The 22,961-nt window shown below is 35.1% G+C and overlaps 1 protein-coding gene across 1 annotated transcript; it reads left to right on the top strand.

Moving 5' to 3' along the window:
- The first annotated feature begins 3,000 nt into the window (after positions 1–3,000).
- On the top strand, positions 3,001–3,636 carry LOC138319636 (uncharacterized). The gene has a single exon (XM_069262786.1). The coding sequence runs from the start codon at positions 3,001–3,003 to the stop codon at positions 3,634–3,636; it is 636 nt and encodes a 211-aa protein (XP_069118887.1).
- The last annotated feature ends 19,325 nt before the right edge of the window (positions 3,637–22,961 follow it).

Here is a 22,961-nt window from a genome sequence, read left to right as displayed (position 1 = left end):
AGATTGTTTGTTGTATATCCAATCATTAAGACCAGGTGTCGATGGTCAGGCAGACCACTGTATATATACTTATATATGAAATTATGTCTATTGTTAATCGCTCGGAACTTGTGAAATGTTTTACGCTACCAAATAGTAGTTATATCTGTATATAATTGCATCTGTAGACTAGTCATTAACCAAGATCATTCACTATAAGTGACGAACCCATTTAGAAACGTCACAGTTTTTGGTGGCAGCGGTGTGCATCTTGGTTATTTGACAACGTTTTTGTAGTCTACACTTTGAAATTCTAATTGATATTATAGTACTGTAAATTGTTTTTGTAATAAAATCACAAAACGGTGTATTTGTTGGTTGTTCTCAATCATCATGACGCAAACCAATATCCGTGATCTTTTGGGTGATGTGTCTGACCATGGCATTGATTTTGACAATACCGGTCAGCGGAATTTTGATTTCTCTACCCCATTCTCACAACCCTATATACCTGATAAATATGGCCAAAGTTCAGTTACTGGCTTTGGGTTGGGGACTAGGGAGAAGGATACTCGCCCAAAAATGGTGAAACTCAACCTTAATACGAGTTAGGGCTTACAAGATGAAAGTATCTAGAAAGTTGAGAAAGAGATCAGCGATCTCAGAGAACAGATGTTGCAAATGAAAACTGACAGTTACAATCTATTGTCAAGAACAACCGGTGACATCAGAACAAACCAAAGGGCCCAGATCTGGTAGTCACGAGTTTGACCATGTCACGACACAAAATAAACAATCATATAGGAGTACTGGTCATGATGTTGATGGATCAGACGATAAGCACGGCGAATTCAGTGACACGACCAGGAAACAGAGAAAGAAAACTGTTAATGTGAATGCATCAACATACGATGGCACAACTCCCTGGGTTGACATTAAGTCACATTTCGAGGCCTGCTCGAGAATAAATCGCTGGTCGACTAGTGAGAAAGGTCTCCACCTAGCGGTGTCGCTACGAGGCCAAGCTCAGGGCTCATAGGAGATTTCAGAAAAGATGGCGTGACGTCACAGAAAGTTTACATCCGGGTCCTCAAAGGTACAAACACAGTATGGTGACTAATAAAAACAATAACAGATACGTATCCCTGCTTTACAATCGATACGTTGACAAAAGTATACACTTTCATACTTGCAAATTCTGATTTTAAAATAGTTCCTTATTGTTTCAGAGGTTACAGACATTTATATTTACAATTGTTTATTGCTAAATATATTTGTGTAGATTTAGTGTTGAAGCCAGTTTGCGAAGCGGTGCCAGGCCGTCACTCGTACCCGCTTTTTGTTCACGCGTAGAAATCCATTTTGTGAACAAGTTATGAATAGATAATTGATTTCAATGTATCATATTTCTGTTATACACGAAAAATCTGTTCATAACACTATTTAATATAAATATAACGAAATGTGAACCACCTGGCCAGACCATGCAGAGCCGCTCGTGCATGGCTTCGCTGGTAGATCACCTCGGGTAACAATCATTAGTTGGGAAATTAATAATATTTATACGTAATTACCAACACATATCTCAATAAGTACTTGTAAAAGATATATATTTCATTATTTCCCATGTATATCTTGTTTAAAATGAATGGTATAAACAACTGTTACACATAAATGAAGATGTACGTGTACGTACACGTACAGTATGGCTGCCGATATCTCGAAAAATAAAATAGTGAAATCGTTCAATTTCATGAGTTTATTTTTGAATTTTTTATCACTTTTATTCCATGTGCCGTTAAGTCCAAAATTGAGATGATTTACTTCTAAATGATTTGAATACATGTTAGATAGACTACATTTAGATTTATGAATATAGCTAGATCGTAATACTATAATTATAAATGCCGACTAGGACACATTGCGCACGGCTTCGAGAATCCTAAAATACTCGAAGTTTTGTTTTAAAATATGATAAAAAGTAACTATAAAATTACTCAGTTGAATGTCATTAACTTAATTCCAAAATTTCTGACGAAAAAGTTAATCAGAATATATAATTTTGTGAATCTCAAAAATGATAAAATTCGGGATCTCGGCAGTACTGAACGTAATGGCTGCCGTGCGCTTGGGGTAATCTACGAAGGCAAATTTTAATTTGGTCATTATCACACATCGTATGGTGTTTTACCAAGTTAGACTTAGAAAACAGTAATCGATTATTAAAATGTCAGTATAATATTGGGGGAAACTTGGAATTTATTGTAATTTCTGTCAATTTTGTAACTTCTGTCAATGTTTATACGTAGGTCTAATGGCGACCGTGTTTTTTCTCGTGGCGGTCGAAAATGGAGTATAAACAGAGTAAAATATATGAATACCATAATTTTATATCTAAATATTATTGTTAAATGTATTTATTTACCCTTTTTATAATTAAAATAACGCAATAGTTCTCTGAATGTCGTACTATTTAGTACAATAAAATGTAAACAAACATCGCAAGCGGCTGTGTTCCCACTATATTTATGTATAAATATACAGAGTTGTACCTTTGAGCGCCCGGATGTACCTTTGTGTGACGTCATCGCCATCTTTTCTGAAATCTCCTATTAGATGACCTCGATATTGCTGAGCAGGAGGATTATGGGGCACTGGTCAGAGCCTTAGAAGAAAGGTTCGCTCCCCCTAACCAGACGGAGTTGTATAGGGTCCAGTAAATGGAGAGACGCCGAAAGGCTAACGAAACTCTATCAGAGTTGGGGCAAGCCATCAGGCGGCTTGTAAACTTAACATACTGTGTCAAGTGATGTTAAGGAAACGTTGGCGAAACAGCAGTTCATAGAGGCCCTCGCAGACTCAGATATGCGCATACGCATCAAGCAGGCTAGGCCTAAGAATTTGACTGAAGCTATACAGTAGTCAGTAGAGTTAGAAGCCTATAACCGCTGCGAGAAGAAGTCAACAGAGGGTCAGTCAAATCTCCGTAACACTACTGCTGAACCATCTGAACAGTCAGAGATGCTTAGGCTTCTGCAAGATATGCAGAAGGAGTTAGAGCCCTTAGAAAAAGATGTTGGGAAGATTAAAACTAAGAACAAGCCCAATACAAAAAGCAATATAGTCAAAAACAGAAGCTGTTTTAATTGTGGAGAGGAGGGACACTTCCGGAGAAACTGTCCCCAGTCTAACAAAAAGGCTGGTGCCCAGCAAGTGAACACCCGCCGTCGACAGCGACGGAAGAAGCCGAGAGCTGGCATAGGTTCCTCAACTGCAGTGCATGAGTCCGGCATGTATATAGCTGCCGATGTGCACGGAGTAAAAGTAAATCTTTTGGTTGATACGGAGGCGACAGTCACCATTATATCAGAGCGCATCTTTGATCAAGTTCCAGACTCAGCGAGACCCCGCTTGAATAAAGTTCATCAAGAGGTTTTGACAGCCACTGGTGAGATGCTGAAGGTCAAAGGCATGGGCAGTTTTGTCATCAGACTGAACAGTACAACGAATATTTGTGTTGAAGGCATTGTAGCCAAGATTAATACCGATGGTATACTGGGACTAGACGCGATGCAGGACCGAAATGGTTCCATTGATTTCAAGAGAGGTGTTCTCATTCTTGACGCTGTGGAAGTACCAACAACCTACAAGTATTAGCTTCCCAAAAGCTAGGTGGGCTACGCCGAAGCTTAACCCTTTGATTGGACAGAATATGGAAATTAGACAATGATATGATGATATTGTTTAGCAATTTTAATTGTTCTGTTGAACTAGTGCAAGGTAGCCAGGTCTAGTACAGACGAACAGTTTTAATTATACTTTTGCTTCCAACAAATTAAAAAGGATTTTATGCAGAGATTGCTAAGCTCAGAGAAAAGGCAAAGAAAATATTGAACTTAATCTAATATGTTTCTATGTTTTCCATGGTCTGTTTTCATTCCGCTTTCAGTATGTACTGTCATTCCGCATTTTAGTATGATCCGTGTCCGGTTAATAATATGTCTGATTATTAATGTTACACGATAATGATCTAAACTAAATAAGAAATATAAAAGTAATGTCTCGAACATGGTATACTACTACAGATATATTTGTTCCATCTGCAAATGGAACCAGATTTAATTAAAATGCCCGATCAATTTCTTGAAAATCCTTATTCAGAATACTTTTACCACGAATGCTTGTTCAACACCGAAATCTAATTAACAGATGCAAGCGCACATGTGACCATGCTTTATCAGGAAGATGGCGTCCAAATCTGGACATATTAAAGTCTGTTTCCGTAATTCGTTTTAATATTACTTCAACAGGCAGTGCTTGAAACCCACCAACATCCTTCTGATTCAAGCGTTCTTGCTACATGGCTATCCTGCAAGATGGCGTGATTTGCATCCGATTCTAACTGCTACGCCTCAAGCGGCGTAGCAATAAGGGTGCTATGGGTTGCTACCGCCTTTCCTTAGAAGAGAAAATGGCTGTTCTAGCCAACAGTGAGTTCGTTGTCGAAGACAATGTATGCTTACAAGAGGACGAAACCGTCAGCAAACTGATTCTAGTAAAGAAGCCAGATACTTTTGTTAAAGCACAGAGAGCATTAGTCACCAAGACACATGAGCAGTATAATAAGACTGTACCTGTGAGATTGATGAATCCATGCAATGAGAGTCCACAGTTTTACCCTGAGGTGACGAATGCACATGTCAGCACCTTCGGTAAGGTTATGGGAAATGTCGACTACTAAACACCTAAGAAGACAGTCAGACTGAGGGCTGACATTCAAGCACTTAAGGAAGAGCAGAACAACGCTGCATACGAGTTGCTGGTAGCACACCGGGCACTGGATGCTGTTACTGCCGGCGGTCTAGGTAGATCAGATGTAATCCAACATAGGATCAACAAAGGGGGCACAAGACCAATTCCATGGTCAGTTAGAAGGCCACCAAGTAATCATGAGGTAGACAGACACCTGCGTTATGTCAAGATGGCCAATCGGTCAACCGAACTCGAAGGACGTTTTGAGAGCCAAAAGGATAAAGCTAAGAGTAACACATATGAGCCCTATGATGCAAACTGCTGGTTCCAACAGACAGAATACAAGTCTGAGCAAGTGAGTGAGGATGGTAATTCTAAGACGCCAGAAATAGAACCACGACATGGTCGTTGGCGAAGGAAAGCACCTGCCAAACACTCCGACTTTATCTTGTTTTAGTCATTGGTTAGTTCAATATATGTATCAGACCTGGTAGAAACGATTAATTCATATATTAAAACTAGTTCATTGTTTGTAAATATGTTTGCTATGATTTTTGTTATTAGGTTTTGATGATTTAGAAGCGTGGAAGCTTCAACCTCGAAGGCGGGGGTAATGTAATGAAAATAATCAACACATACCGATCAGACAACGCTGTATATTTGTTTACAACATGTGTGCGTCCGGGTTTCCTGTTTGTTGTCTCGGTGTATTACACGCTTGGCTTGTCAAGTTTACGCTAGCGAGTAAAGCGTTTGTAAGACCCGGATTGACAAAATCCGAGGGTATAAAAGCTCGCGCTGACACATGAATTTTAGCGTGCCCCGAAACGTTATAAATTTGGTATCGCAAATGACCGTTCGTCCAGTATCCCTATGACAATAACAAGATCGGATGGTAGTAATGTATATGATGTAAATAGTGTGCTCAACCATTGGCAGTCGACTTATGAATCTCTATATAATGGGGCCGAAAGTAGTGAGTCATTTGACGACGTTCACCTGGAAACAATATGGAGAAATTTTAGGGACGGCAACGTCGGCCCGGGTCAGCCCCCTGACATTTCCACACTCAACACCATTATAACGCGGGACGAAGTAAAAACCGGCCATATACAGGGCAAAACTAAGAAAATCTCTCGGATTCGACAATATACCTGCCGATGTTCTCAGAAATGATGGCTGTATTGATATCCTTCATAGAATTTTTACATATTGTTTTAACAATGGAGAGATACCACGTGACTGGTCGGCCGGAATAAAACATCCCATTCCAAAGTCTGATACCAAAGATCCGACAGACCCGCTCAGCTGCCGTGGGATATCACTTCTGTCGATTCCTTGTAAAATTTACACAGACATTCTTGGCCAACGCCTGAACAAATGGTTGGAAATTCATGACATACTGGAAAATGAACAAAATGGTTTTCGACGGAAAAGAAACTGTTTAGACCATATATATTCACTTTATAATATCGTAAATAATAGGAAATTGAAGAAACTTTCCATATTTGTATGTTTTGTAGACCTGCGCAAAGCCTTCGACACCGTCAATCGGGATTGTTAATGGTATAAACTCTATACAATCGGCATCGAGGGAGCATTCATGAATGCCGTCAAATCGTTATATAATGACGTCAGATGTGCAGTACGCTTGAACAATTACGTTACAGATTGGTTCAACGTCGCACGTGGCGTGAAACAAGGATGTAACGTATCGCCTGCCCTATTTTCTGTATAAGTGAACGACCTGGCGAGCGACATTAATGCTCTGGAATGTGGTGTTGAATATAACAACAATATGATATCGCTCCTGATGTACGCGGATGACATCGCGCTGCTAGCAACTAACGAAATTTCACTTCAACGCATGCTTCAATGCATAAATTCATGGTGCATAAAGTGGCGACTCTTCATCAATCAAGAAAAAGCGAAAATAATACACTTTCGAAATCCCTCAAGTCAGCGTTCGTCTTTTAATTTTCGTTGTGGTGACCTTGATATAGGATATATGGATCGCTACCGGTATTTAGGATTCTGGCTTACGGAATATCTGGATTTGACCGCATCCGTGCGTGAGTTAGCAAAATCTGCAAACAGAGCCCTTAGTGCGTTGATAACTTAGACCAAATGTGCTGGAGGAATGTCACTAGGAGTTTTCAAACAACTTTACACGTCACTTGTGGAACCTGTCCTTTTCTATTGTGCTGGAATTAGGGTCATAACAAATACAGCTTTATCCAAACTGTTCAAAATCGAGCATGTAGATTTTTCCTTGGAACGGGTAAAAACGGCTCCAATATCGCAGCTAGAGGTGACCTTGGATGGAACTCTTGTGAAGTGAACCAAAAAGTCGAAGTATGCAGACTATGACTTAGTTTAAAAGATTTGAATGAAAATAGATTACCTAAAAGTATTCATAACTGGCCCTTAGCGGTCAATAGAAGTTGAGAAAACAGAGTGGTCAAACTATTGAGGAATAATAACTTAGAACAACTACTCACGAATGTTCATAAATCATCTACTAAAGAATGTGTAAAATTAGTTAAACATCATTTCACTAATACCGATTATGATAACTGGAAAAAGGAGTTATTTCATGATAAAAATTGTATAAATGGTAATAAATTTAGAACATACCGTTTGAATAAAACCAGTAATTATACCGAAGCATATGCTTTCAATATCATGGATTTTAGACATAGACAGGTGTTAGCTAAATTTTGAAGTGGAAATTTAAAGCTGAATATAAAAACAGGTCGGTATTCTCGTCCTAAGGTTCTTTTAGAAAACAGACTTTGCACATTATGTAACTCAAACTGTGTTGAAGATGAATGTCATTTTTCAATTGTATGTGATTTTTATTCAGATTTACGAAGACATCTTTTTACTTTGGCTGAATCAATTTTTCCAGATTTTAGCCTTTTAAATAATCAAGATTAACTATTTTTTAATGAATGAATTCAATCTTCAAAATATTTTAGCAAGCACAATCTATAAAATGTATAGTAGAAGAATGAATTTTTAAGTACATACTATAGATATCAGTGTCTCGTAAGCCTTTATGTTATAGGCTGGGTGTCAATTTTAAATTTGAATATTTTGTACAGTACTTTTTTGTTTTATGTAAATTGACATGTGACACTTTAATAAAATAAATTGTATTGTATTGTATTGTATTGTTTAGAGGATTAAGTGTCATAAAGGACGTATATGAGTCTCACTTATAAATCCTTGGTGTCATTTTATAAGGAAATCTTTTGGTAGTTCCGGAGGTGTTTAAAACATAAATGAAATTGTAATACATGTACGTAATATTCTGAACTAGCTAAATGTACTTATATAATTTGTAACACAAATATTTTTTTTCATAGTAGATTATCATATCAAAATAAAATTGCTGAGTGAATCTGCTATAATATATATTGAAACCACTGAAGCTTACAATTTTCGTTACTGCAAGGGAAAATTTAGAAATATCAACCCATTTCAAATGATTCGACTGAACTAAGTCTTCCCATCTTCTTCTCCCGGTAAGAGTTTTTTTTTTCATTACATTGTACAGATCAATATGAAATATTTAATGTTAATACGAATAAAATTTGACATATTTCCTAGTCAGCTTAATTCAGTTGTTCTCTGATAGCAGATAATAAAACCGTGATATTCCACAAAATTAGTACTAATCTGATAGATTTGTATAAATTATCAAAACAGTAAAAAGTAAGCGTGTCACTATCCTTCATTAAATCATATTCATTGTACTGCAATTATATTTTTCTTGAACCAAGCCTTATAAGAACAGTTTTGCTATCAATAGTCAAATTTCAAAGTAAATTATCATGTCAAAGTAAAATATCTGAATGAGTTTGCGATCCGAATTTTGGACCTATCCTTGCTGCAAATTTTGCTGAACAACTTTCCATAATGTTTAATAATAAGATATTTACAAATTGTACAATGAGGACAATATCTGCCATTTAGTTTACTCGTGCCGTTTCTGTTTGTTAGGATATATGTTGTGATGTACTAGACATTGAGAAACAATATTAACATTTTTTGAGAAAAAATCATCCTTCGTGGCATTTGCATGTCGTTTAGTTATTTAACTTATGTTATTTAGTTTTATAGTTAATATATATGCATTCATGTACTTGAAACTTGATAAAACATATACCGGTAAACAGCTGATAGCTAGAGATTTTTTCTCTCTCTCTTTCCCCTCTCTCGTCCCCCCCCCGCCCCCCCCCCCCCTTCTCTCTTCCTGATATGTTGCCAAAGTAGTGTTAGTGAAGTTATGAAGCATGAAGGTCATCCTTTATGACAATATACGTTAGTTATATATGTTACACGGTCTGACAACCATTATTTTTTGTAGTTATAGATAGTAAGGTGTTCTTAAACTTGCTAGATACATAAGACAACATTAACAAACTTATGTTTGTTAAAAAGGAAATCCTTGATGTCATTCATATAAGTCATTAAAGGTCAAATATGTGTATGGTATTGCTTGAACATTATATGAGATTTTATATAATATAACCAGTAAGTTTTTTCTTCGTAGATGAAGGATCTCTGATCCTACACTTAACATATATGATATGATAAAAAAAATCAATTTAATTTGACATTACAAGTCACCATAGTGCTGAAACTTTTCTTTATATAAATTTGACTTAGGCAACTTAAATGTTTCCTTTTTGATTGAAGGTTCTGCACTGAAATGCATTATGTGTATATAGAATAACTGGACATGTACAAAATGTGAGAAAATAAATCAATGTGATAAATTATTACGACCAAATAAAAAAAAACAATTACTTGTATTCGTTTTTTAACCTAAGTTTCAGTCCCGTCTTCTTTGGATCGTTTTCCAATTTGCAGTTATACTGATAATCTAACCATTGACTTATCAAGCTGTTACACTCGAATCAACTCCTATCATCCAGAAGTTTTACCGCTGCAGTACTTTCAGTACTTTGATTCTTATATTATGTAGGTTAACAAGCAGATCGTCACATTATCTTCCTGTTGTATGGTTTAATTAGAGATGTTTACTTAACCAATGCATTTACGACCCTATAAATCTAGAAACACAGTAAAATATTTAAATAAGGAGTCGCGATATAATGTCCCATCATTACAGTTAGATACACTTACATTTAGAGGCCTTTTACACTAGGAAGACGGTCAATTTCATATCCAAAGTGACTCGGAAAAGAAAAATGGAAGTTTTGTAATGATTTAGCATCAAGAATCAAGAAACATGAGAGCTTCGTTCCTGATATGGTATACCTGTGCGTTTTCATACGAATGTGAAATCATTTTCCTGAAGACAATGGTAGAGGAACAATTAGCTATAAACTGTAACCACGGGTCAAGATTACAGGAAACTGCTCCGTCGCTAATCCGGCGTATGGAATAACATGGGTATAAGGAGTTAGGAGTGTATAAACATAAAACGGTTGCTTATCTAGGATAATGATGAATTAAGCTACAGAACAAAATACAATATTGGCATTGACTCGCAATACTTTATCCAAGGCTTCCTGAAATGTGTTTAATTAGGATAGCAGCAAATGTGTTTGATTCATTTAACAATGAAAACTGATTACTGTGTTAATTATTGTATATGTACAGAATTTATGGTAAGTTTCCTTTTATTTGTTTACAGAAATCCTCTGACCGGTACTCTGAAATCATAGATGTCATCTTTTAGTAGGCAAAGCTTAGATGCAGTTGTGTCGGTGATTTTTTCATTATTTTAATTGAAAATACATGTATATGGAATGTTCTATTTTTTTTTAATTAAAAGGATTCTTTTTCTTTAATTTATGTAATTCATCAAATGTCTTCTGTTAAGTGATGTTCATATTTTGAAGCCGTAGCATTTTTCCGGAATACAAAAGTGTATATTTTCTACCATGCACCGCTGCATAAAAGTAAGATATCTTGTTGGATAACGGAAGCTAAAAATATCGTTGGATGGACAGTTAAATTGTATTTATGTCCTACATAGTCACCTGTATTATAAGTAAAAGTTATATGTGCCGTATTTTACATTCTCACGAATCAAGAAGAGTTTTAATATGTGATTCATCACCAAAATTTACCAACATTCTGATAATTACAGAACTTACGATGCATAGGTTTTAATTGTACAAGTACAAATAAGAACTGATAATGATTTTTGATAGTACTGCCATTTTATTTACATCTATAGTGAACTGCCATTTTATTTACATCTACTGTCAAGACCATGAAGCCAAATTGTGGTCTACAATTTTTTTCAAATTTTTGCAGTATTATTAGTTTTTTCTGCAGGTATGTTTCTATCTAAACATAAATAATGCATAGAAAACAACAATTTTACAGAACACAATTCTGTGTTTTAACTAACGCTTATAAAGCACATTTATTATTTTTATATGATAATTTTGGTTGTAACGAGATTTTTTATTGGTTAAATCATTTTGTCTGTCAAGTTTTGGACCCAATATTTAATCACAGTGTATACAGCGTGAACTTTTCGGTCTATACAAGCGTGTTCAATCCTGAATATTCTATCGTAACACTGCTGAGTACACTCATGTAAACCTCAGGTGCTGACGTACCTTGACTACCCATCATCACGCGTCACATACGTGGTGAGAGTGCTAGAGACTAGTTCTAAGTGAACAAAACCGCTGTATACCATTTAAAAGTTTGTGTGAAATGTGGTTTAATCTGATGAAAACACGGTTGCCTGATTTTAATAGGTTTTTATCCAAATATTTCATTATGCATGCAATGCGTTTTGCGAATGCCTCCTTTCAGTTTTGCAATAAATAAGAAGCACAAAACAGTATGTCTTGGTATACACTATTGATAATAAAATATATAAACCTTAGAGTATGAATATATAATTAAAAACAAATATTAGAACAGTAATTTTATCAAGAATATAATGATTATTTAAATTTGTAAATTCAAATACTTTAAGAACTTATATTCATAAAGATTGTCGATGTGTATGCATAATTCCGAATTCAGGATAGTGTATAATATATCTCAGTACACAGTTGCGCTCACACTCGGAGCATAAACACAGCCAAGGGTGTCTCGGATGACTTCCCAACGTGGATAAAAACAAGACCACATACTCTTTACACATCCCCGTGTACTTAATGCCCTTAGATATCATTGTTATAATGTAGCAAACCAACCGATTATTTCGAATATTTCTGTCGTAAAAAGCATTTCAGTGGCACAGAGACTCCATTATTTAAAATAGATTTACCCCTGCATTATACAAACAAATCAACCTCAAAATGGCCTCAAACTGAAACACTCCTCAGCTCAATTCCAATTGTCAAGATCATTAGCTCAGAACTTAAAGCAGTCCATTTTTTTTTAAAAATTTGTTTTAAGTTATATTGATAAGATATTTAGTATGCCAGTGTTAGTCGTAATTTCCTACACTAATGGAGTTACACAAGGTATCCATCCATACATCCGGATTAGTGCACGGGCTTGGTCGTATAGGTATCAGCTACCGATATTCTGGCAATCAAAATATTAATGCCGATTACATGAGCTGTCTTGGCCACAAAAGCATTTGTTATTCTTAAGCAAGATTACATCAGTATAGCTTTGTTCATGCCTAAAGCTTCGATTATACTTCAAGAGCCCATGAGTACCTTTGCCCCATTGGCCTTCTTTTGTTATATCGAAGTTTAAAGTATCTTCATGCAAAATATTATTTGATAGGGCCATAGTATTACACCGATTTGGTCGTCACAAAATAGTCTATATCCGTTATAGGTCTTGTATGGAATATGTTACCTATAATTGTTAATTTAAAAAAATATTAGAACTGTTCGAGAAAACAATGCGAACTGATGTATACTAAAAGTATTCAAAATGTAACTAGCATACAGAGCACATGTATATTTTGTGTTGACGTTTCATGATACCACCCATTCAAACACACTTCTCTTAAAACTCTTGAAAGATTTGAAGTTATCAAAGGTAAATTGAGAATATCAGCCTCAGGTACACCACAAGAGCTTTAAATGTATAAAAAAAACCTATATACTATATAACACATGCTATATATATCATTGATGTAACGTCAAGCTTCAGTGGATACAAATATCTATAAAACAAATCACGTTGGAAACATTGGGATATGTAGTCAATATATAGTTATTCAGCCAGTTGTACCTTCTCATTGCATTGGATGACCTCTCACTACACTTCAAAAGCTGGTTTACCCTCACGGTTATTAGGTGAGCACGTGGACACGCGTGATCCGAGTCTAGTGACCCATCGAGGTTAATGTGATGTTCGTAGTGTGAATATCACCTCGGACCAGTTATGATATGGCGGTGAAAGTTTTTCAGGATTTCTACGCTGATTTACATCGTTTATCAATGTTAATCAGTCAATATCTCATCACGATTAGACAAAATGATACTTGCACCATGCATTTTTCAACAAGTCTCTATCATTTTTTTCTAACTAAATTCCTTCATTATTACTATCCATTTTAGAGATGTTGTAGAAGGTTTTGCTACATGTTTAATTCTTGTATGATTTACATGTATACCATTACATTAGCCGAGACCGATATGGTTAAATCCAGCAACGTTGCTTAAAGGCAGCTGCATGGCTTGACTGAACGTCGAGAACAAATATTTTTCCAATGAATTATAACGTTATGATTTCATTGTTTTCGTTATTGATGGACATATACCTATTGTATTTTAAAATTGAACGTGGAAGAGTTGCATGTTCAATGACCAGTTGGATACTAAACATCCTCGATACTCCAGGGGTTCCGATCACTTTCTATCTCTACATCCTCGATACTCCAGGGGTTCCGATCACTTTCGACCTCTACACCCCTGGACTATCTCATAGTGAAATTGAAGGCAGCTCAGTGGAAAACATTTGACCAATCACAGGCTAGCAAAGATTTTTTTTGAAGACTACAGAGAGAGAGACGCCTAACATCAAAGCCACACAGTCAACCACAACGACACTTCTGATGTACATCAAATGACTAAATTACCTGTTCTATTCTGTTGCCTCCAGTTTTACTATGAGATAGTCCAGGGGTGTAGAGATCGTAAGTGATCGGAACCCCTGGATATCAAGGATGGATACCAAATTAAGATACGGGAAGTTAACGAAATCGTGAATTCATTTTACGAGCAAATAACGCTTCTTTTGTGGAGAAAACTGGAAAATTCTTAACTGATACAGTGGATTTTGATTGCAGTTTTAGACCGTCGAATTCGGGACTCTATTTCATGTTGGTAACGTATTAGGTTCACAAGGCAAACTAACAAGGAAGTGACAGTTAATCAACCGGCAGTGTACCACATGTAGGAATCAAGGGCTAAGATGGTACAACTTATAATGAAGAACTAGAGAACAACTGATTTCGTTGATCTAGAAACTAAATATTACAATGATGTTGGTCTTTGAAAGACTTGATTCTAAGCGGAAGAAAATGCTCATTTTTAATTTACTGTCAAAACAATAGCTTGATTCTGTAATTACGTGTTTTAAAAGGCTTCGTTAAATGTGTTTTTTCTTGGAATACTATAATACAGATTCTTTTAAAATAAGCCTTTGTTTAAAACGATATTAGGTTTTTCTTTTATAGAACATAATCTTTATTTTTTATAAACATTGGTTAGACGATAGTTTGATCTCTCGGAAAATCAGCATTCAAGATTAAAGCTTATGAATTAAAAGACAACCAAAACTAATATCTGAAAGTAAATTATTTGTCAGATGAATTTATTTATCAAACATGTATTTAAAAATGTTCATAAATCAGCAACCACTTAAAATGCATACAACAAATATTAATCTTAATAATTTGGACGGAGAAAATTCTTTGGAAAAAACAGAAGCACATCTTATATATCTATTTTGCTACAATTACAGTTTAACAGTCTGATGAATCGAAGTGGGTAAGTACGGGTGTTTTTTAATCATCGTCTGCATGACAGTTATAATTATATAGCGTTGGCATGCGGAAACAAACCCCGGAGATATTTAGAACACGATCCAACGCACTAATTGTCTCACAGTATAAGTTTTAATCCCAGATCTTATTCAAACAAGTTGTGATAGTTAACAAGAGAATAACATATTGTTTTACACACGCACAGTTGACTTTAGCAAACTCATGTAACTGGTATGTAAATCGTTTTATATATTAAGTAATGGCACTGATTTCTACACTACTGGTACACTCGTGTCTTTTATTCATACAAACGCGTGATACCGTCTACCTGTAAAGTGCTTGTGTACTCACCTGATTCACAACGCTGATAATAATGTATCCCTGTACTTCCTTGTGAAAATCTGAAATCTTCACGCTATGTACAGATGTAAACATTCCAACTAAAGCTTTTCATGGGTATCGAGGTCAAAATATGTGATAAACACTGATTTTTTTTCTTATACATGCATTTTCATTTGTATAAATATTCAAGTTTTAAAAACATTTTAGCAATATAGTCGAACCCTTTAAATGTATTATTAGTTAGAGATGCTCCACCACTGACAGATTACGAAAGTTACATACTTTACACCATTACCACTATTGAAAAATTTCAGCTTCTAATTTTTCTTCAAGATAAATAATTTTGATAGCATCCCGAAAAAAATTCCGTGGCGCTATGTCCTATATGGTATGAAGTATTGATTGCTCATACACAAAAGGCATTTGCATTAAATTATTTTATGTTATTTTTGTGTTAATTAGACATATACAGACATGATTAAACAGTGTTCAAATAATGAATGTCGTTAATGTCCTGTAGGCTATGGACCACCTTGAATGATTATATAGCATGATGACTTTATTCGTAGGCTTACCGTAGCACAATTTTATTGCATTTAAAACTTGTTCTAAAATCAAAAGGATACTGTATATCTTGCAGTTATTAGTATATTTTTCAGTCGATGAATAATTTTGAAACACATACTTTCCATAATAATTTTGTTTATAGAAACATGGTTAAGAATATTCATATCTACTTAACGTTCTTTCTAAATTCAGTTTTGAAAACAATTAAAATCTTTAAAACAACCTCTGAATTCCTGAATTATGATAAGCTATATTTTTCAAGCTTTGGTCTAGTCTAGTCTAAGTTTTGTTATCTTGTCAGCATTCATTCTATTGCATCAGGCGAGTAGGCAGCCTTCCATTTTTGATGATCGGGTAATATGACTAAAGAAACATCGATTGAAAAATTACTGACTCTCACAAATATTTTACTAGTAAACACAAGGAAGACATCTGCATTATTGCTCAGTAAAGAATGATGACAACGAGATTATAGGCAAAAGACACACATAATAATCATATTACAGTAAAACAATGATTAAAAGGCCCATTACCTTTCCGGAGCAAAATATAAAGGTTTCTTAAAAAACATTAATAACATCAGAAAATGCATACCGATGACCTAAAATAAGGTTACGACACCAAACATATGCAAGATTTCCTGCGTAACATATGAAAACAGTGGAGAGTCAATTCGCTGTTTTACCGTCTGGCGCAGTGATAGTCAACTATCGCGCGGTATTTAGGACGACGGCGGGAAACATAATACGACCCGCGTTATGAAAATAAACATTTTATTTATTTTAATCAAATCGTTCAGAAGGTAATGATAAATGTAGTATTAACGGTAAGTTAATAATTTTTAAGACTCTACAAAAATATCGATCTTGTTTTACATTCCCATTTTAAAAATTAAAAGCCGTTTCGGAAAGGTAGTGGGCCTTTAAAGCGGTATATTTTGAGGTCTTTCATCTCTGGTTTGATGACATTTTAGTTGTAGCAGACTTTAAACTAGACGTGCTCAAAAAAGAGTTCAGTTTCTCCACAGTTTTACAGGAAGGTAATATTGGAGTGGGGTACTAGTTGGGGATATTAAAAACTCCAGTAAAGTATGCCTGTTGTTAATTGAAGTATAAATTCATCGGTAAAAATAGTTGATTTGCTGTCTTACTTTTATTTTTATTTCTTTTAATTTTGCTTTAAAAATGTAACAATAGAAAGACCCTATTATTAGTAAATACGACCTTCCGGGTTCAGCCCGTTAGAACACGATACACATACCTCCAGGGAATTCGTCCTAAATGGCCATAGTCGATGACAGGACATTTAAGAGGACCTTGGTATGACACCATGTTTAACTTGTGATGAGTTTTAAGGAGATCACGGATGATCAGTGAATGCTTCACTCATGGTCACTAGCTAGCGGTATTACTCAGACGGTTTATGATACGAAACGAAATACAATACTAAAATTTCAAAAATTACGTATAATTAACATTAAAGTTGTATTGCTGCTAATTTCACTGTAACGATATGTAACTTAAACATTTGATATTTAAACATTGACATGTAACTTGATGATTTAGCTCCCCAAAAGCATATGTCGGCCTATAAGAGAGCCGAAATCTAGGAATCATATATTCCTGGTTTTGAATAAAGCGCCTTCAATCACCGCCATGTTCAGTGACTTCGGGTTTTGTCGGATTCCTAATCGTATCACGTGACTGACGTTCGACACGACCTGCACGTGGTGAGCCAGGTAACTAGCGTAAGCACACATGTGTTTGTTTACGTTTTCCTTCTGGCCTATCATGCTAGTATATGTCCACAGATTGAGTATTTGAAACATCCAATTTACACATTACCGTAAAATGTTGTGTGTATCAAATATTGTAATGTGCGAGCATTATTTTCTTTGTAGATAGAGTCTAAAAATGAGGTCGACCACATATTTTGTTTATGAAAAATTGTTGATATTTTCTCTTGGTTTCACAACTCTCGTTTTACTTCGAGATTGTCCCGACGATGTTCGGAAGAGTTCGGAATATTTTATAATTAAAGATACTTCCAGTTCTGCAACTTTATAAAAAGTGGTAAAATTAGAAAGTTTAAACCTCAGACAGACGGAGAAAAAGATGTATAACACTTAAACAGTTTTCACTATGACAAAAAGAGCGAAAGTTATAGACCATACAACTTTAAAACCTGGGAGATATAATACATGTAACATATGCGAGTGCATTTCGGTGGACACGCAAATAGCTTGACTTCATTCCACAGAAAAGTGTAAATACATTTTTACATTTCTAATGCTACCGAATGAATCAAACTTTAGGATATCGAGAATAGCATTAGTGATTAGTATAACGGTGATGATACAGAATCTGCATCAGAAGCTATTTGCAAATTTTATTTTTTTATACGAAAAAAAATAGTTTCGTTGAATATATATATTACAATTTATAATGTTGTAATAGGATTTCACAAAAAGTAAAAGTATTTGTTGATGATTGATGTTTCATTTTTTTCATCTAACAGAAAATGCATGCTTCTTTGATTGGCATTAATTCAAAATACGATTTTTTTCTACTTTTATGAATGATATGTACTCCCAATCCAAATAAAATCCAAATCCAAAGAAAAAAAAGACTTAAGAATTTGTCAACTTTGTCATTTGAAATGCATAAAGTTTGATACCTCATATCTAGTTGCACATCACTTTCACAACTGAGAGATACAAACGACAAGTGACACGCTGTGCCTTGGGCGTGCTCCAACCTTAGTAAAGACATGAGGCCCCAGTGCATATTGAATATATTCTTAGAGTAATTGCTCCATACAAGCATGGTTAACATAAAAGCGAAATCCAATCCCTATATTTACACTCACACGACTTTTTATGTATATTTTATGGAATAAAATCGTCATTTGAAAGTGAGGTAATTATTCAACAGAAGTCGGTCAAAAGTGGGAGGAGCTTACTCACAATTGAACAGTTATGGTAACTCAAAATCGGCTTAAACAAATCGGCTATAGTAAACAAGCCTAGCAAGTGTAAATATATATAAATGGAACCACAATTACACGTTCGAGCTATTTTAGTCTTCAATGAAAGAAAAGCTACAGACCGTGCTGAAATAGTGTAGACTACCAACTTTGATATCGTATTAAGTACAAAATTATTAAAGGGGCAATTCATAACAGTCAAAGATGTTCGGCCGCATTTCCAGGCAGGACATCAGTCACACTGTTAGGATTATCAGTGAGTAATAACTTATTGGAAGATGAGCTTAGGACTATTACAAATAAACCTATTCTTAATATCATTTATTACATTAAAAGTAGATAGAGTAACTTCGGTATCAAAAAGAATAATTGCACTTTTGGGCACCAAGTGGTTCTGCATTTCAATTATTTTATATTTTCTTCGTGGTTTTGTGTAGCAAAATTGGGCCATGCACAATGAACTTTCAATTAACTTGTTTCTAATATTGTAGTAGTGTTATTTTACTACTTTTATTTTGTATACGTTATATTTGAGTGCGCGTTCGAGTATGATCCGTGTAGCGATATTCGCGGGTCGCGGATACGCAATGCGACAAGATCGTTGGCGCGAGCGCGGAAAAAGGCGTGTGAGTGAGAGCGATGAGTTATGTAAGTATATTGTCTACCTCGAGTGAATGTTGGGTAGTTTATTTGTGGTATTGGTCATTTGGGGTTTGGATGACCAAGAGGCAGCATCGATCTGTAATAGATGAACTGATTGCAGTCTCATAGGAAATTAGCCAAATAATAATTGTAAGTACTTGTATGTAGTTTAAATATTATTAGCATAAAAGAATCTATAATATAATATCTATTCAATGTATTTGATTATGGTAATCGTTTATTTAAAAGTAACTTATCATTTTTTGAATTTCGATAAATTTTAATATCGGGCATAATTATTCAGACGGAGAGTGATTTCGATGGTATTCGTATTGTTTTGATTAATTGTATTGTTTTATTATTTCAACAGTTGTATAAAACGAGTGGTTCGAGCTCGTCGGACAACGGTCCGATGAAACCCTCTTCACACTGAATAGGTGGGTATTTTTATATATCCTATGGTTATGTAATAGTTGCCATCTATACATATAGATGTTGTAAATTGCTATTAATTATGTTCTGATAAAAAACTGGTTAACTATCCGTTAGAATATGTAAAGTAATATTGAACATATGAGTATAGCCGTATAATTGTATGCATATACATATTTGTGTATTAGATGGTAATATGATGTAATTCATGTTACAGGGTATTATTTTAATGAATAAATTGAGTGAACAGCATTGGTGTCTTCCTTGTGAAACCATAGCTACTACAATATTGCAGCACGTCAATATATGTAGCACATGTACTTATACAGTAATAACTGTACATAGACACGTGATGTAATACAATGTACAAGTGCCAAATAATTACAACAATGACATTAATCTGTTTAAGTGTTGCTTCGTACCGATAAAGTTAAATATCTTAATCGATGAGTAATACATAAAGCATGTGGGCCATTGGACAAGCGCCATTTTAAACATTTTAAATGGGCCTTCGGTGTTTATGTAAATTGTTTACATTTAGGATGGCGATATTTTCTTGAAATATTTATCTTAATGCGTAATTTAAAAACCCGGATATCCTTCACGGGAATCCCGGTCTAGGATGAATGAATAAGCAGTACTTAGACAAATATGTAGACTCCACCCAAACATCATTATAAAACCTTGCGGTGAATGAGTTTCTAACGCTCTTTTTAAGTACATGTACACCTAAGACATTGGACAGATGGACGACTCAAGCGTGGCCACTGACTGATATTTTTCTTCTTTTCTATCTCCTTCTTTTACGGGAAATAAATACAAAATATATTTATCTATTTATGACATGATGAACCCACCACTAATACAACTGGTGTTAGTGGTTAGCCGAACAGTTACTTACATTATGCGTTTTCAGATTCAGTGTTGCTTTCAAGCTTGCTTTAGACTGAAAGTCAGCCGTACACCTATGTAAATGCTGAAGACTTCCTTGTAAGTTAGGGATCGGTCGAACAATTCATCACTTATTTAGCGAATTTTGTAAGGATAGATACATTGAAAATTAGCATTGAAAAAAAATCGAGAAAAATAAACATTAGGAATCCACTAGGACTATTTCTATCATAGAAATTAATTTTATAAGTTAAAGTCATATTTTCAAATTGTAGTGTCCGAGGGGAGATAACTTTGACGCACTTGCTCGGATATAGTAGTTTAGATGTCGCGGTAGTAGTCAGTAATGAATTTTCTTGATTTCTCTTTAAAAAACCTTAAATTACATTTTCGTACTTTTTTTCAGTAATCAAAGTTAAAGATGCTCCACCGCTGACAAATGGTATTTTTTTCACTATAAAAAAAACAGGAGCAGACGATCTAGTATTTTTCTCTAGTTACAAAAGTTATTTACTTTACAATATTACCACCATTTAAAAGTTTGAGCTTCTAATTTAACTTCAAGTTAAAGATATGAAAAATAATTAATTGCATCCCGAAAAAATTCCGTGACACTATATCCTATATGGAATGAAGTACTGATTGCGCATGCACCAAAGGCGAAATAAATTATTTCATATTATTTTTTGTGTTAATTAGGCATATAAATACACGATTAAACATCAATTATTGTTCAAATGATTAATATCATTTATGCTCTGTCGGCGGTGGAGTATCTTTAAATTTTTCATGTGACTTCAATTTTTGATTCATGAACACGTTAATAAGGACCATGATATGGGACAAAGAAGTAATTCCAACCGTGTGGACAAAATAAAAATTGTCAAATTTTCGAGGCGATCTGCCCCTTTATCAAGACAAACAAAACGAAAACGATTACATAATATAATACGAACAGTAATACGGGACCATGAAAGTGGACAAATATTTGACAGCACAGTGGAGCGCAAATAACCCTTCGGCAAGTGGCAGCCGAAGGCCGGATCTACCAAAATGTAGCCATTATGTTCGGTAGAACAAGTACAATATGAGCTGACTTGAAAGCGTGTCACGTGTGACGTCAAATGTGTGGCGAAATTTATACGTAGTGCTAATTTGTATAGGATACAAATTTAGTCGCCTATATCCCCGGTGTGTGTGCAAAGGAGCAAAGTCCTGAATTTAGTCGCCTTTTGTCGGGCAGCAAATGCAAAGGATAAAAAACAAGAGGCCCATAGGCCTTAACTGTCACCTGATTTCAGATACAGAATGAAACAAAGACTTGCATATAAACACTATTTATTGGCCCATCAGGCTCTTGAAGTCAGTCAGTGATTTTATTAATTTGACTTTTTAATCTATGAAGATTATGTGAATTCAGAAGAAAGATTTTTGAAATTTTATCCATTTTGACCCCTTTTGGCCCCACCCCTCTGACCCCTGGGGATCGGCCAGGACCATTATGGAAATGATGTTAAAATGCTATCTCAGGCTAATAATTCTAACCCAGATTGACTAATTTCCTATGAAAACCAAGCAAATAATGTTCCTAAATGTGTTTTTACTATATAAACTATAGTAAATTTGACCCCCTCCCCAGGGGAAAATCTGAGATCCCAGGGCCATGAAACTCACAAATTTTTGTAAAGGGTCTTAAGACCTTCCAATCTATCATGAGTATCTGGTTCCATCAAATCTGTGAATTCAAAAAGAAGATTTTTTAAATTACCATTTTGACTCCTTTTTGCTCCGCCCCTCTAGCCCCTGGGGGTCAGCCATGACCAATATGGATATGATGTTAAAATGCTATCTCAGGCTAATAATTCTAACCCAGTTTGACTAATTTCCTATGAAAAATAGGCAAATAATGTTCATAAATGTGTTTTTCCTATATAAACTTAAGTAAACTTAATCCCCTCCCAAGGGGGAAACACGAGACCCCAGGGTCATATAATTCACAAATTTTGTAAAGGACTTTAAAACCTTTCCATTTATGCAGAGTATTTGATTCTACCAGTTCCAGAATTTCAGAAGAAGATTTTTGAAGTTTTAGCCTATTTGACCCGTTTTGGCCCCGCCCCTAAGGCCCCTGGGGATCAGTCATTGAAAATTTGTTAATAAGATTCAATGGCCATCACATAGGGATAATTCTGACGACAATTTACTAATTTCCTATTATAATGACTAAATAATGCTCAAAAATGTGTTTTCCCTATATAAATTATTGTAAACTTTACCCCCTCCCCAGGGGGAAACCTGAGACCCAAGGGTCATATAATTCACAATTTTCATAAAACGCTTTAAGACCTGTCCATCTATCCCAGATAGCATCGCAATGTTGGCCCAATATTGGCCTAATGCTGGCAGTTAC

The sequence above is a fragment of the Argopecten irradians genome, chromosome 3 (assembly GCF_041381155.1).
Source record: "Argopecten irradians isolate NY chromosome 3, Ai_NY, whole genome shotgun sequence".
In the NCBI taxonomy this organism is placed as follows: Eukaryota; Metazoa; Mollusca; class Bivalvia; order Pectinida; family Pectinidae; genus Argopecten; species Argopecten irradians.
This window is presented reverse-complemented; position numbering and strand designations above follow the sequence as displayed.

What these genes read in the sequence shown, in the direction of transcription:
- LOC138319636 (XM_069262786.1), top strand. Translation starts at nt 3,001, where the DNA reads ATGCTTAGGCTTCTGCAAGATATGCAGAAGGAGTTAGAGCCCTTAGAA.